The following is a 17,336-nucleotide window of genomic DNA, read 5'->3' as shown; positions in this document are numbered from 1 at the left end:
TATGAAGGTTTTTATGCATGTAAACAGTGTGCAGAGTCAAAACCCTCAAAGTACACCCTGTAGCGAGTAAAACTCTAACACAGAAAATACCTCCCCAAAACGCCTCGTTGGAGATACGTCACTGCCCATTTGAGTCTTCCATTTAGTTCCGGGTACGGCCTGATGTCATGCGGTACCCGGAACGAAATGGACCAATCCCGAAGAGCTATGGCCACACCCAGCGGCGCTGGCCGCACCCTCTGCCAGCCTAACATGTACTGTTGGAAGCTGGTTCAGTTCACAATCATCTAGTCATGCCGATGCCAAGGACCTGTTTCCTGAAATGTGAGGAGAAATCTGAGCTGTTTGTCCTACCGACGGAAGAACCACGACGGAGTCAGTGGTTGACATTTCTGTTTAACACTGTTCCTTCAGAGGTTCGAAGAATGTTACTGTGTGCCCGGCATTTCACAGACGAAAGCTTCCAAAACATTGCCCAGTTTGAAGCCGGATATGCACAGCATTTGAAACTGAAGGACGATGCTATGCCTAGTTTGTTTGGACCGTTTGGAGCAGGAGAAGATTCGAGTACACAACCTGTAAGTTTGCATTTATTTGTGTATTTATCAAACAATGTATCTACCACCACTGGTTAAATGTGTAAACCGCCTCCTAAATCATTGACATAGTGCTAACTAGGCTAACTGTTGCTAGCGTTTCCATATATCAGCAGATGCCTTGCATACATGTTCCTCGTAGTTGCATAATGTCTGCATTCACACACGAAATAGTCATAGACAGTATTCTCCGGGTGATTTAGCGTACATTATAGCTTGAGCTATAAGCTACACGCGTGTAAACTACACAAACAACGATGCTATATTTAGTTTGGACCCACAACCTGTGAGTTTGCATTGTTATTTGTGTATTTATCAAACAATCAGCAGATCGCCTTACATGTTCCTCATAGCTGGATATTGTCTGCATTCACACACGAAATAGTCATAGACAGTATTCTCCGGGTGATTTAGCGTACATTATAGCTTGAGCTATAAGCTACACGCGTGTAAACTACACAAACAACGATGCTATATTTAGTTTGGACCCACAACCTGTGAGTTTGCATTGTTATTTGTGTATTTATCAAACAATCAGCAGATCGCCTTACATGTTCCTCATAGCTGGATATTGTCTGCATTCACACACGAAATAGTCAGAGACAGTATTCTGTGATTCGGTGATTTACGTATAGCTTGAGCTATAAGCTACAAGCTACCAAGCTACACAACAACGAGGCGATATATATATGGCGTAACGACCGTGCCAGCTACAATGATTTGAGCAGACTACCCATATAAGATTGCAATTGTAAACATGCTGTTGATAGCTTAATATGAACCACTATCTGTTGTTCATAGTATAGTATAGCATATTACACTGAACAACTAGCCAACGTAGATTAGCATTGTAATCCAGCTGGCAAACTGACGAACATCACACAACTAAGTTTCAATAATATTTTGTGATTTGCACTTCATTTCGTTAGGAATGTCTCCCAGAAAGTGTTGCTTTTAGGAAATTGACTGTTTTCATCGGATACAAAATTAAATTTATGAATGTTATTTGTATCTTTCTTAGAGTACATCACAGCAGGACCCCGGTAAACACCACCGCTCCAGTACAGTCGGATGCCAAACAGACCGTACAAAGACTGTTTCTGTGGGAACTCTACAGAGGGCTGAGACACGGTCTGTGGGAACTCTACAGAGGGCTGAGACACGGTCTGTGGGAACACAGACAGTGGAATTGAAAGTGTCAGTTGCTACACAGTTGTCCCGTGGAACACTGAAGTCGGCACACGTGAGGAGCAAAGGTATAACATAACACTGACATTGACTGTATTTTTCATTTGAGATACCTTAATTGTGCTTTTATTACATGTACAGCACTTTGGCTCGAACAAAATCGTTTTTTAAATGTGCTCTATAAATAAAACTGTATTTGATATTATTGTTTATCACTGAAATACTGTTATGTGGACTACAGGAAATACAGTGCTTTGCTCTGTGTAGTTCATTCTAAATATTTCATGAATTCCTGTCAGATGTACACAAGTTGTTGGCCTTTTAAAATGTATTAGTGTATTATATAATGTACAAAGTATTTATGCATTTTTCCCTTTTATTAACAGGCATCCAGGCCACGGTTTCTTTCCAAAGTGTTGGCACTGAAACTTCCACCTACCCAGATTTCCGCTTGGCCTCTACACCAATAAAGGGCCCAGGACTGGGACCTAGGAAGAGACCTCGACTGGAGTTGGAGGAGGAACAAGGAGAGACTTCAACTGAATTTGAAGAGACTCTGGATTCGAGTTACCACCCTGATGATTCTGTACTTGCAGAAGAATCTGACGTATCGTAAGTTTGATATATTGGGTATACATTACTATTACTGTACTTCAGAGTTGAAAAAAAGAATATTGGAAATCTAACATGTATTGTTAATTTTGTTTTGTTACATTAGACTTCAGACACGATCCACGCACAGTGAAGCAAAGTACATTGTGTTTGAAAGCTGCCTCGGACAGCTGTTTGAAAAATGTCCAGTGTGTAAGAGAGACTGTGATGTCCAAAGACGAAAACTGGGGACTTTTGTGGCGTTCACACAGCGTTGTCCAAGCTGCAGTTACCTCAGACAATGGGAGAGCCAGCCCGTCGTCGGAAGTACCCCGGTTGGCAACTTGCAATTATCCGCTGCTACATACTTCAGTGGTGGTTCCTTCTTCCAACTACAAAAGGTATTTTACCATCTAACATCCATAGCATATTAAAATTGACAGCAGTGGACTTTTTCAAAAACGTTTCCTCTTTTTCTATGTATTCATAGATATGCAGAGCCATGCAGCTGGAGATCTTCCAGTATGAGACCTTCAGGAGGCATGCTAGGAATTACCTGGAGCCTGCTATTATCCACAAGTGGAAGACTGATCAGCTGAAGATTTTCCAGCAACTACACCACCAGGGGGGAAAGGTCACAGTTGCAGGAGATATGAGAGCAGACTCTCCAGGTAAGCAGAAACAGACAAGACAGTCTAGTGCCAGAGTTACTGGTGTATATTACAATTCATCTAAGTTATCCATTGACATTCTGTTGAAAAGCTTTGAAACCTCCTTTATTATATTATCTTCAGGGCACTCAGCGAAGTTCGGAAGCTACACACTCATGCGCCTGGGAAGCAATACCATTGTGGACTTCCAGCTTGTTCAGGTGTGAATCTCTTTCTGGGTGTTATCATTTTATGCTTACTGGCTGTTGATGCATGTTTCAGTGTATTTATGCCCTATTTCTTATTCACCAACAGAGCAATGAAGTTGGTGGTAGTTATCACATGGAAAAGGAGGGACTGAAAAGATGCCTAGATCATCTGGAGTCAAACAATTTGGCGGTTGAGTACATTGTGACTGACCGTCATCCACAGATCCAGAAGTTTCTGAGGGAATGCAACATAGAACAATTCTATGATGTGTGGCACTTTGAAAAAGGTATTTATCCCTATATGTTTGAATGGAAGAATACCAAATCAGAGACACTGTCCTTTGTTCAGATATTCCTTTGTTTTACTATGCAATTTATCCTGAGCTTCTAATCAGCAGCAGACATGACATCATGTCTGGATAGATTGTATTATTGTAAACTGTCTGCCAGACCACTTGATCACAGCCCCTTTTGTCATTGTAAATTCAATTTCACTCACTACTCTTAGGATAATGTGAGTACTCTTTAGAATGGGAATTTACAGTGATGTGTATATGAATATGTATGGGGGTTTCCTGGGCTGGCTATTAAATGCTTTCAGACAGAAGGGTGTGTCCCTGACCATTGTCAGGCAATTATCATATGGTTGCAATTAACATGCTGTGCTTACCCTTCTGTCTGCCCCCCACCCTTCTTTCCACCACACCCTTGAATATTGTCCATCACAGCACATCATTTGAACACTATGGCTTGAATATTCACTTGTGCATGTGTTTTCTTTTTATCAGGTTTGTCCAAGAAACTTGTGAAACTTTCACAGAACAAGGACTGCAAGTTGTTGAAGAGGTGGCTGCACAGCATAAAAAACCATGTATACTGGAGTGCGACGAGCACAACCTCGGGGCCGGAGAAGGTGGCAAGGTGGACGTCAGTCGTCAACCACCTACAAAACATTCACGTGCACGACGACCCCCTATTCCCCAAGTGTGAACATCCCGAAAGAGCCACAACAGATGCAAATAAATGGCTAAAACCTGGTAAGTTCAATATTTATAAAACAATTGGAAATAACAAGTGAGAAATTTAAAAACACTTCACTTCCTTCATAATATCAACAATATTGAATGTAAATATAACATTGTTGTTATGGAAAATGATAGTTGTAATGTTCTAATGGGATGTTGATGTTTTTGTAATTTCACTCAAGATTCAATAACACTCCACAAAGTTGAGAAAATACTCAACAACACGAGAGTTCTCAAAGATGTGCAAAAGCTAAGCCATCACTACCAGACCTCATCGCTGGAGTCCTTCCACAGCTTGATTCTGCGTTTTGCCCCCAAAAATGTGGTTTTCCCCTTCATGGGAATGTTGTGCAGGTAATACACTGTATAATTTATTCTGTAGCATCTTATAACACAGTCACTGTTAGTGGCATGAGGGTTTTATTCTGTCATAACACAAAGTCTCATTTTATTTTGCAATTCTATAGGTTGTGTCTAGCAGCCATGCATCACAATGAGAATGCTGACCGTGAGCAAGCCACAACAGCTGCCGGACTACCGGTGTACAAATTGGCCTATCCAAAAGCAAGGAGGGGAGAATGTACCGCAAAGCCTGTAAAGAAGGACCCTACATACAGTAAGTTGTCAAATATTTTTGTTTTTATTAAAAACATAACTTACATTTTAAATTATTATTGCACAAAGTACCAATGAACTGGCCAGATATATGGCGAACCGGGATGACTGGAAGCAACGATGGAGGGCTCGTCTGAGGACGACCTAGAGAGATAGCCACACTGAATTATATGTACAATGAAAGAATAAAAGAAAAATACAAATAATAAATTATTATATGAATGTTATATTTTTCAGTGTACGTGGGTGAGCTGATGAGGCTGGTGTTTGAGGAAGTCTTTGAGGATCCAACACCCTTTGTGGAGGAGATGAATAAAATCCCCATCCCAAAGGACCTGTCCACTCAATTTGACAGGCCCTCAAAGGAGGAAGTGGTAGCCCGCCATGTCTCACGTTTTAGTCAAGGGGTGGTCGGAAGCCAACATACTGTCCTGCCAGATCAGGAAACTCCCGGCGTATCCGGCGGACAACACATGACGGGATGACCACTCTGATGCCTCGTCCTAAGAAGCCCCAGCACCAGCTTACAAAGCTGCGATAGGCAAGATGCCGAAAACGCCTATAAGAGGAGGAATGGATGATAAGATATATGTGCTGTCCTGTTTTTCACCCTTACCCTCTGGCTGCTTGAAAAACTAATTTTCCCCACAGGTCCATCTTATCTTATACAGTGTATATATGTATATCAATCATCATTTTGTACATTTCTAGAAATAAAGTTTGATAGAAATACTTGGTAGCCTTTCTTCCCTGAATGATGTGCTCCTAGATAGCATATCATTCATATATAGCAAACCATGATTTGATTTTTCATCAAATACAGTAGTAGTTTATTACAGGTAAAAATAACTTACACTCCTTCTGTTCTACGCCTCAAAGGTCCATAATCAAACCTATAAATGTTATGGAGGTTCTGCAGGGTGTATGGATTGAAACAGTTTGGCTCTAGTCCGGGGTGGTCAACCATGCACACAATAGGTTCTGGGACTTGCATCATTCGTGTTGCAACCTATAGGAAGATAAGATATTTGTAACATAACACGTTTAGCAATTAACTCCAAATATGGCGAGGTTTACAAAATAAACATTCAATTACTATAGAATAAATAAAAGGGCATATAATAGTCTATTGACTTGACAAGTATGTAGGCCTACCATGCGCTACCATGGAAACCAAACAATTGTGTAGCTGTATACAGTCCGAGTGGAAACAGTCCAGGGTAAATCTGATTTTGTCAGAAATCGGGAGAAATATGACCCCGGGAGGAAACCGGGAGAGGGCTATGAAATCGGCAGTCTCCCGCGAAAAGTATGTCTGTTACCTTTCTAATTTCCCTGCAACAGACGTTTTCCACTTCGGTTGGCATGACTGCGCAGTTTCCACACGTGCACCTACATAACAGCAGTTGTAGGTACAGTTTGGTTAGCGAAACAAACTTGTTGTAGATAAATGATGCAGTTCTAACATTACATCTGAAATGTAAGAGCTATACAAAATTAAAACTTTCCACTGTGAAACCGCCTGCTCCAGTCTAGTTTGGGACGGTGGATCAGGTCCATCACGGTCCGTCTCACTTTCAGGATCGGACTCCGGTTCAAACATGTATGGCTGTATTGACGCCATTTGAAAACTGATGCTCAGAGCCGAAAACACAGTGTTAGACATGGGCGGAGCCTCTCTGGTGGTTGACTAATCAGAACAGAGTGGCCGAGCTGACCAATCGGAGCACACTAGGCTCACAGGGAGGGGGGGGCAGGAGCACAATCAAGTCGTTTTTCACAGAGAGTGAATACTGCTGCATACACATACTATACAGAGATGCTGTATGCGAAACCAATGTGAGTTTGGAAAATTGCACAGTATAAATCTATTTTAGTATACCTCAACAATGTAATTATGATCAGTGGAAATGGCCATGACATGGGCCCTTTAAATGTCATTATTGTGCTTTATTTCAAACCTGGAAAAATGTTTCAGTCATAACACAAACCTTTGAACAATGAGAATAATAAATAAAACTAGAAAATGCATTTCCTGCAGAAAATGCGTGCGAATGCTGTAAACTGTGAACATTTGTGGCTGAATTTAGCTGAAAATGCAGAAAAAGCTGAATATGTTATTAGCTGAATGGTAGCTGCTTTTAGCTACAAAAATGCAGAAAAAGCTTAATATTTAAAAGAAAAGGTTTAAAAAAAGGTATAAACTACAACATGTATAGCCTTGATGTCCTGAAATAGCTGAATAATGTAATAGTTGAATGGTTTCTGCAGCTGAAAATAGGCTGAAGGAGTTAAATATCAGATGTAAGTAGTAGTGAATGAATTTGTATTAAGATGAGAAAAGAAAGTAAAAAGGCTTGGGAAAGCAGCAGAATATTTGAACTGCAAACTTTTGAACTAACTTGATGGTGAATTATCTGTCGCTATGGCAACGGCATTTGATGACACCCCATAATACGCTTAGATGTGTTGATGGCTGCATCGTTACCAAACCTGTGAACTTTTGGGCCATTTCGAGCATTTTCACTGAAGTTATGAGAAAATCGTGTTTCATGGTGAGCATTGTGTTGCCATGGCAACGGCATTTGAAGAAATCTCAAAACTGTCCCGTAGATGTCTTCACGGCTGGACTGTTAGCACACATGTGAAGTTTGAGCACTTTTTGAACATTTTCATAGGAGTTATACATTACATTAGGAGGTTACATTACTCTCTCTCTTTTCTTGATCGCCCTCTCTCTTCTCTTGATCACCCTCTCAATCTTCTATCGCCCTCTCTCTCTCTCTTCTCTCTCTCTCGCCCCTCTCTCTCTTCTCTTGATCGCCCTCTCTCTTCTCTTGATCACCCTCTCACTCTTCTATCACCCTCGCTCTCTTCTTTTGATCGCCCTCTCTCTCTTCTCTTGATCGCCGTCTCTCTCTTCTCTCTCTCTTCTCTTGCTCACCCTCTCTCTCTTCTCTTGATCGCCCTCTCTCTCTTCTCCTGATCGCCCTCTCTCTCTTCTCTTGATCGCCCTCTCTCTCTTCTATCACCCTCTCTCTCTTCTCTTGATCGCCCTCTCTTCTCTTGACCGCCCTCTCTCTCTTCTCTTGATCGCCCTCTCTCTCTCCTCTTGATTGCCCTCTCTCTCTTCTCTTGATCGCCCTCTCTCTCTCTCCTCTTGATCGCCCTCTCTCTCTTCTCTTGATCGCCCTCTCTCTCTCCTCTTGATCGCCCTCTCACTATTCTATCACCCTCTCTCTCTTCTCTTGATCGCCCTCTCTCTCTTCATCACCCTCTCTCTCTTCTCTTGATCGCCCTCTCCTCTTGATCGCCCTCTCTCTCTCCTCTTGATCGCCCTCTCTCTTCTCTTGATCGCCCTTAATTGTCACAGCTCAAATGCATTGCAATGACTTCCATGTTAAAAAAAGACTTTAAAAAGCTGAATGTTTTAAAAAGTATAACATATTTTGAAAAAGTTGAAAGTTTTCCATCATGTGCTGAAAAGGCTGAATAGTTTGATATTTGAATGGTTTCTGTAGCTGAAATTAGGCTGAAGGAGTTAAATAAAGATATGAAATGTAAGTAGTAGTGAATGAATGTTTACAAACACCTGTGTGTGTAAACCCAGAGATGAAAGGTTACCATGGTGATGACTTATGACGATTTACCAACTGCAGCACTGAGTCCCATTAAGAATGCATTGAGGATTATATCTGACAATTTTGCCACCTGTTCAAAAACTATGGCTCCTATCAAATAATTACCAAATAATTACCAGAAAGATTTAACATGGGAATCAATTGGGAGCTAGGTGGACTTTTAGTCTCTTTATGCCCTCAAGAGGCATTTTGTTTAATATTTCTTCTTAATTTTTTTTTATTTTCCAACCTAGGAGAGGTTTTCCTACATTTTTCATGAAAAAATATGTCTGAGGAGTGTAGGGTTTGGGAATTATGGCAGGTTTAAAACATTTTTGGGGAAGAATTTCAAGCACTCCTCCAGTCTGTTTTGAGATCAAAGCACTCTAGACTTAACGAGCTGCTCCATCCACACTAATGTTAAAATCTGAAAAAGGCCTCTCTACCAGGCTCCAAACTAAGTTAAATATCTAAAAAAGTGTAAAAAATATCAAAAATAAAAGTCAAGTTTGAATAGCTGAAGGTCTTGTGATCATTTGGAAGTTGGAATGAAGTGTCTAGCTGAAAGTATGTGGAAGGAGTAGCATTAAGCGCAAGGTGTAGGAAAAGAGGATTTGAAGGCATTTCCCCATTGACTTCCATGTTAAAAAAAGAGTTTAAAAAGCTGAATATTTCAAGAAGTATAACATATTTTTAAAAATGTGAAGGTTTCCCATCGATTCCTGAACAGGCTGAATAGTTTAATATTTGAATGGTTTCTGTAGCTGAAAAGAAGCTGAAGTTATGGAGTGCCAAAGTATTGGCTGAAATAATAATAATATTAAGGGGAAGAATAAAGATTCGAAGAACTATAGTGGAATGCTGTGACACAGCATTCGCACTAATTAAAGCAATGGCATTCAAGGTAAAATGACAAGTGCTATGATATTAGGGTCATGCCGAGTCAGATCGCTATCCCTTTAAGAGAGAGAGAGAGGGCTGTGGCGTGTGTGTGTGTGTGTGTGTGTGTGTGTGTGTGTGTGTGTGTGTGTTTTGAGGCAAACGAAGCAGCAGCAAAATAGGTCTGTCGAGTGTCTTCAAAGTTAGATCTGTAAGAAAGACCTTAATAAATTCAACGGCCCCCAAAGAAGAGCTCGCCGTTCTGCCTTATTTCAAAGTGGGTTATTGAACCCGAAGTTTGTTGCTTCGGGCCTGGAAGACTGCAGAGAGTCATCCCCTGTTTTCCTCGACTACGGTCTGGGAGCCGACAGGAAAGTTTGTATAAACTAAAATAGCAGCATCATCTGAAACAACAAACACAGTCTCTGAGAGGAGCTGATAGGCTGCAGGGAGTGGAAGCAGAGCGCTGAACACACACAGGAAATACGGCTCTTATTAAAACAATGTCAGTCTTAAAGGGCCCATGTCATGGCCATTTCCACTGATCATAATTCCATTGTTGAGGTATACTAAAATAGATTTATACTGTGCAATTTTCCAAACTCACATTGGTTTCGCATACAGCATCTCTGTAAAGTATGTGTATTCAGCAGTATTCACTCTCTCCACTAAACGGCTTATTGGAGCTCTTGCCCCCCCCCTCCCTGTGAGCCTAGTGTGCTCCGATTGGTCAGCTCGGCCACCCTGTTCTGATTAGTCAACCACCAGAGAGGCTCCGCCCATGTCTCACAGTGCTTTTTTCGGCTCGCTCTGAGTGGAACATCAGTCTTATAATGGCCTCGGTACAGCCGTATATTTTATACGCTAACTAACCGAACTGTACCTACAACTGTTGTTATAGAAGAGTAAGTTATTCTTACCTGTAATAAACTACTACTGTTTGATGAGAAATCAAATCATGGTTTGCTATATATGAATGATAAGTTATAGGAGCAAATAATTCAGGGAAGAAAGGAAAGTATTTCCATCAAACTTTATTTTTAGAAATGTACAAAATGAACATGTGTAAATATACATATATACACTGTATATCATCCATTCCTCCCCTTATAGGCGTTTTCGGCATCTTGCCTATCGCAGCTTTGTAAGCTGGTGCCGGGACTTTTTAGGACGAGGCATGCCCCTTACAGCTAGTTACGAGTTGAATATAATATGTGCTGACTTTTCTTGTACGTTTCACAGTACACCAAACGTCATGCTATTACCAAATTGAGAATGCAAACTTCAGCACTTGAATCAGCCACCCCCTCTCTTAGGGAACGAATGGTTTAGCCCATGGACTCGCTCCAGCACACAAGAGGACTACAAGATACTGATTTTTTTGTCTGTCAACCAACGTCAGTTTTCAGTAGTAACACAACATAAACACTGCCATATTGTTTATTATACACTCAGGACAGGGCTGTTTCTTTAAAAGAGGCCCCAGTCACATCAGTACCAAGTGAGAGAGTTTTTTCCACAGCAGGGGATATTGTAAACGCCCAAAGATCCCAGCTTCTACCTGGAAATGTGGACATGCTCATCTTCCTGAAAAATCCTGTCTGATGAGTGAGAGTGAGTTAGTGAGTTTGAGTTGAGTTACTTGAAATTTATTTTAATTTTATTGCAGGGTCTGATTATTGAATTTCCTTGTTTATTTGCACAAAGAAAATGCCTACTTTGTTAGCACTAGTATGTAAAAAAACACTGGTTTGTTCTTCTTCCAGTCTGTTACTGTCACTTTGTTTTTGACACGTTAAATGTACTACTATACTAAAATGCTGTACAAATCAGATGTATTATTTAATAAAGAAAACAAATTCTAGTAGTGGTAGTGGAGTACAGCGCCTCGCGGCGATTGTCAACGGGGGGGGGTGGACTACAGCGCTTCGCGAAATGAAATGAAATAAAACAATACAATATATAGGGGTTGCTTCTTCTCTGAACTTCTATGTATAGAGAGGCGAAGTCACGCCCATCTACTTCCGCCCCATGGGACCTTATTTCGGAAAAATAATGTATTGAAGTCAATGGAGAGAGAAAACTTATCTTTCGATCCCGTTTGAATTGTGCCATGAATTACACATATGATGTTTGTCAATCTTAAAAAATCATTTCCATGTCAAAAAAGTCAGTTTGTCGTAAAACTGTTGAAATATAAGACTATGAAAAATACGTAACTAGAAAGACTACAAATCCCAGAGTCGCGTAAGTGATGTCACAATTGTTTTCCTCCACTAAGAGATAGCTAAGATCAGCGCCATATAGATATAATCTATCTATATGGCGCTGGCTAAGATAAGATAACTTTAACAAGATGCCTGTGTGCTTAGTATCAGGTTGTTATCATACCAGCAATGGGTCTTGCTCGTTCTTTCGCTTCCCGTCTGATGAAAGGACCAGGAGTGTCTGGATCAAGTTAGTTACCTAGCTAGTAGCTAGCACGTTAGTTAGCATTACAGCCATGTCATTTTTATTAGCCTTAACATGAAGTAACACTAGAAAATGCATTTCCTGCAGAAAATGCGTGCGAATGCTGTAAACTGTGAATGAATTTAGCTGAAAATGCAGAAAAAGCTGAATATGTTATTAGCTGAATGGTAGCTGCTTTTAGCTACAAAAATGCAGAAAAAGCTTAATATTTAAAAGAAAAGGTTTAAAAAACATGCATAGCCTTGATGTCCTGAAATAGCCGAATAATGTAATAGTTGAATGGTTTCTGCAGCTGAAAATAGGCTGAAGGAGTTAAATATCAGATGTAAGTAGTAGTGAATGAATTTGTATTAAGATGAGAAAAGAAAGTAAAAAGGCTTGGGAAAGCAGCAGAATATTTGAACTACAAACTTTTGAACTAACTTGATGGTGAATTATCTGTCGCCATGGCAACGGCATTTGATGACACCCCATAATACGCTTAGATGTGTTGATGGCTGCATCGTTACCAAACCTGTGAAGTTTTGGGCCATTTCGAGCATTTTCACTGAAGTTATGAGAAAACCGTGTTTCATGGAGAGCATTGTGTTGCCATGGCAACGGCATTTGAAGAAATCTCAAAACTGTCCCGTAGATGTCTTCACGGCTGGACTGTTAGCACACATGTGAAGTTTGAGCACTTTTTGAACATTTTCATAGGAGTTATACATTACATTAGGAGGTTACATTACTCTCTCTCTTCTCTTGATCGCCCTCTCTCTCTCTCTTCTCTGGATCACCCTCTCTCTCTTCTCTGGATCACCCTCTCTCCTCTTGATCGCCCTCTCTCTCTTCTCTTGATCGCCCTCTCTCTCTTCTATCACCCTCTCACTCTTCTATCACCATCTCTCTCTTCTCTTGATCGCCCTCTCTCGCTCCTCTTGACCGCCCTCTCTCTCTCCTCTTGATCGCCCTCTCTCTCTCCTCTTGATCGCCCTCTCTCTCTCCTCTTGATCGCCCACTCTCTCTCCTCTTGATCACTCTCTCCTTTTGATCGCCCTCTCTCTCTCCTTGATCACCCTCTCTCTCTTCTCTTGATTGCCCTCTCTCTCTCTTCTCTTGATCGCCCTCTCTCTCTCCTCTTGATCGCCCTCTCTCTTCTCTTGATCACCCTATCACTCTTCTATCACCCTCTCTCACTTCTCTTGATGTGTCTGTGAGAGAGAGGGAGAGTGTGTGTGTGAGAGAGAGAGAGAGAGAATTGTTACAGCTCAAATGCATTGCAATGACTTCCATGTTAAAAAAAGACTTTAAAAAGCTGAATGTTTTAAAAAGTATAACATATTTTGAAAAAGTTGAAAGTTTCCCCATCATGTGCTGAAAAGGCTGAATAGTTTGATATTTGAATGGTTCCTGCAGCTGAAATTAGGCTCAAGGAGTTAAATAAAGATATGAAATGTAAGTAGTAGTGAATGAATGTTTACAAACACCTGTGTGTGTAAACCATAGACTGTATATATAAATGGACGTAGGGTCCGTGACGTCACCCATAGGATTCTGCAGAGTTGCCGAGAAGCCCTTAGTAGGCGGAGTCGGCCATTAACGGCTCGACAGTGACGTCTGAGTCTAACTCCCGCCTGCTCCAAATAAGGGCAAAGAGGCGGAGCCGAGGCGGGACCTTCTGCCTCCAGCTGGGAAGTAACAGAGCTAGCTCAAGCTAAGAAGCTAAGCTAACATGGTCCCCATCTGCACACTGCCGTCACATTTTACGTTTCTAAGGTAAGCGGACATGAAACTATTCAGCAAAACTATAAATAATAATCTAAGTTATTGAGTTTTTAGCATAATACTTCAGAATCTTAAAATCCCTTAACGTTTGTATGCAATGTGCTAAATGCAACACTGGAATCAAGCAAATATTAATATGTTTGCATGACATTAGTTATTTATATTTTGCTATCACTTAATTATACGTTTAATACATTTAAGTTAAGCTAAGCAGTGGCGGCCGGTCCATAGGGGCGCTAGGGGCGCCGCCCCACCTCTTCCCATATTGAAAAATAAATAAATAAATAATAATTAAAATTAAAATTAAAAAAAAAAAATATGTTTAAAAAAATATATATGTTTTTATTTTTATTTTTAATGAACAAGGTAAATATTATATAATTGGTATCAGTAAAATGTATAATCTACAATAAAATCTCGTTTAAAATTGTGTTACGATGTCTAAAGTTACTGATAAGTCACATGTTTCCTGCCTGGCCTTGCCCATGCACCTTCTCTCGTCTGGGCGCTAAGAGAGGAGCCTTCAACCAGTGCAGCAGCAGCCACCAGCAGCTGACTGTTGCTATCTGTAACGTGTAAACTATGCCGCGAAAATATAATTTCAGCCAATCAGCGTCGTCAAAGATGACGGTCACCGGGCGCCAATGTCAGCGCCCAGTGCAGTCTGTGAGTAGTTTGGACAGTGACTCGTATCCGGTTGACGCAGTAGTTGATGAGGATGGCTTCGTGTGCAGGTGGAGTCTCCGGAACTCGGTCCGCGCCTAATTCTGTTCAAGAGCTAATCTCCAATCCTTTCGAAAGGAGAAGTTTGGCAGATAAATTGTTGCTTAAAGACCTTGCACCGGACCAACCCGATTTGAATATATCGCAGCAATCTCGTGAAAAAGACAAAATTTATACACGAGGCTTCACAAGTAGCTGGTACACAAAAAAGGCTTGGCTAGCTGGATGCAAACAGGTAAATGCTGTCTTTTGTTTCCCATGCTTGGATATCACTTTATATGTAGAGAGGAGGTTTCCCATGGTTGTTAGAAGTTTATTAATAAGTGGGCATTTATCACAGAAGTGATTGTTCTGTCTCCACGTTTGTTGCATTGTCTGTGATGTATTTTCCAACGGTTATAGCTCCTGTTCTGTCCCAGCAACACTACACGGTTTGCAGCTCCACCACATTTTTGGTTTATCTTCGGTGTCGCTTAAAATCTGCTTCCCATCGGACTAAAACCTCCACGTAATCTGAAGACAGATACTTGAAGTTATTTAAACCTTTTGCAAACTTTATGTTCTTTCTTGCTCTAGCCTTGCCAGTTACATTGTACATAACACATATATTATCATTATGCTAACTGGTTGTTCGTGTTAGACGATGTAGCTTTTTCATTTCTGTGTTATTGCTATATGTAAATAAGCCTGTTTGTAAATAATCCTCAGAGAAACAAAGAAAAAACACAATTTATGACATTTTGTGCTGTGGTTATTTTTTTTAAATTGCATTTATTCACAGTTCAGTTTGAAATGCTGTAGTGACTTGTATTGAACCACTTAAATATTTATAATTAATGCTACTGAAAAGATGCTATTAATTTTATATCTCACATGCAGTTCACTGTAAAGCTACTTGGTGAAGGTGTTGATTCATAAAACATGAACAGTTTTAAGAAAGAAAAAAACAGACCAGTTCTGAGAACACAAATTCCTGGTAAAGTAGTAGATGTTCAGGTTGATAAATAATATTTTCCACACTGAAGATTATGGAGGTATTGATCAGTCTTCTCATATTTTTAAGCCTCGATTTCTCCTTTCCCCCCCCCCTCTAACATCACCAGAAGTCATCATTTAAGGGGTCATTTCTCGAAAAAAAATTCCGGGGGAAAACCCCCCGGACCCCCCAGGTAGGTCACTTACGGTACGTCAAGAGCCCCACCAAAAAAAAAGACCACCGGCCGCCACTGAAGCTAAGGTACAGTACATGTGATGGTAGCTAGTTAGTGCTCTTACCTGTGAGGCCTCCTCCAAACAGCATTATAACCAGACTGTATCATTAAAACTATAAGTACCAGTTCTAGATCCTTGACTTTAGACAAACAATTCAAAAGACAAAATGTATTTAAAGACCAATCTTTATTTGAAGGTGCCTCTTAACCTGGGATATTAGTTATACAGTAATAGTATTGACAATCTAAAAAAACTGAGCAACTCAACGGTTCACTTTATATTTCTTATTGTCTAGAGCATTTATTATTTTCATTTTCCCCCTCTCATATTCAGTGTGGAGTGTGGATGGATTGAGACAGCGTGGTGTCCAGAGAGCTGCAGAGACTTCAGGGAGAAACCTCCGTGTGATGGACGTCCTGTCTGTTGGTTTGGAGAGGACTGAGGGTCTTTCCTCAGCGAGGAGGACCAGGCCTGATGGAGGAGCCCATGCTGGGCATAGCTGATACCACCTGATCAGGCCTAGTCTGTCACTCTATTTGACTAAATGTGTTTACTTATACTTTTAATAGGTTTACACCTTCTGTCCATATGTGCTTTTTATTTAAAACATGTTTGATTAACTTTTGGTTCAGATTTCAATAAATTGAATTTGTATTTGCACTCCTTTTGTCCATTATTCTTACTGAAAATGTTAGATTACACATTCACATCCGACTGAAGATTGGCCCCATTTATTTGTGACGTTGCAAACTCTGCGGTACAAGGTACATGTTGTGAAGCTCATAAAGTGAGGCAAATAGAAATAATCAGCTGATGGAGTGTAGATGTGGAAATAGGTGCATTCGATCAGCTGACTTCACAATAAAAGTAGTTTCTTAGTGAATGTCCTGTACTGGTCTTAACATCAGCTTTTAATTTTCCTCTTGGATGTTCTTCTTGACCCTCAGAGAAGGAGAAAATGTTGAGTCGTGTCTTTCAGGCATGTCCTTTCATAACAAAAATGACAGGAAACATAAAGCATATTATTGCAGAACAAGTGTGTTATTGATGAAAGAGGTGTGCTTGTGTTTAGGGGCTGTAGATATAATTATTTTGTAATTGTAATGTTTTTTTTTTTTCAACAGTGAGCTACAAAGACAATCAGATTATGAATGAACAGTATGAAATTCATCAACATTGAAATGTATTTTATTATCAAAATAATATTTAACTGTTATTAAAACAAGCTTGCTCTGTTCTCTCACTGAAAGAATAACTTTTACCACGTTTTTACAGACAATATTGAGAGATAAATAGCAGTTCTCACTATGCGTTAAATAGCTTTGCCTTCAATACCTTAAATTAGAAAGCTGACAGTCATATTGCTTGTTAACATCTAAATGTAACCCTTTGCATGGAAAAAACCCTCAACTTCACTGATGTGTAGGTGATCTAGTATTTAGTATTGTTTAATGGAATGTATATCAGTGTATTAAAGTCAATACTTCATTTATTTAAACCAATATCTTTCTTGATTCTTTGTACAGTATGAAAAAAGAGTATTTGTACCTGTGCTGAAGTTCACTGCTGTGAGGAGTCCAGTTCTGTCTCTCACTCTCTGGTCCAGCCTGTCTGCATCACCTGGACACTTTAAACAAACAGATATATATGTAAAGAACCATGTGTACAAACAATATAACTTATTCTCTTCTGTTGAACATGTTGGATTGTGTATTGCCCGAGTCAGGGTCCTTTTTATTTTACTGTAACTTTGGAAGTTGTGTTACCAATGCTTACTGTTTATTTGATA

General features: G+C 40.2%; 2 protein-coding genes across 2 annotated transcripts in view; one reads left to right on the top strand and one right to left on the bottom strand.

The window, feature by feature from the left end:
* The window catches only part of LOC117485346 (zinc finger protein 271-like), a 60,136-nt gene that overhangs the window by 24,609 nt on the left and 18,191 nt on the right, over positions 1-17,336 (bottom strand). The gene's annotated exons all lie outside the window — the stretch shown is intronic.
* Positions 556-5,393, top strand: LOC117485367. The gene is made up of 11 exons (XM_034133879.1): positions 556-578; positions 1,618-1,852; positions 2,171-2,396; positions 2,503-2,776; positions 2,866-3,046; positions 3,170-3,246; positions 3,341-3,521; positions 4,023-4,271; positions 4,442-4,613; positions 4,727-4,875; positions 5,112-5,393. The coding sequence occupies exons 5-11, from the start codon at positions 2,878-2,880 to the stop codon at positions 5,357-5,359; spliced, it is 1,245 nt and encodes a 414-aa protein (XP_033989770.1). The 5' UTR covers positions 556-578; positions 1,618-1,852; positions 2,171-2,396; positions 2,503-2,776; positions 2,866-2,877; the 3' UTR covers positions 5,360-5,393.

The sequence above is a fragment of the Trematomus bernacchii genome, unplaced genomic scaffold (assembly GCF_902827165.1).
Source record: "Trematomus bernacchii unplaced genomic scaffold, fTreBer1.1, whole genome shotgun sequence".
Lineage (NCBI taxonomy): Eukaryota > Metazoa > Chordata > Actinopteri > Perciformes > Nototheniidae > Trematomus > Trematomus bernacchii.
Note: the sequence above shows the minus strand (reverse complement) of the source record. Positions and strands in the feature narration are given on the sequence as shown.

Coding starts and splice junctions, on each gene's coding strand:
- LOC117485367 (XM_034133879.1), top strand. CDS start 2,878: ATGCAGCTGGAGATCTTCCAGTATGAGACCTTCAGGAGGCATGCTAGG. Junction 3,047..3,169: donor TATGAGAGCAGACTCTCCAG/GTAAGCAGAAAC, acceptor TATTATCTTCAG/GGCACTCAGCGAAGTTCGGA. Junction 4,614..4,726: donor TTCATGGGAATGTTGTGCAG/GTAATACACTGT, acceptor GCAATTCTATAG/GTTGTGTCTAGCAGCCATGC.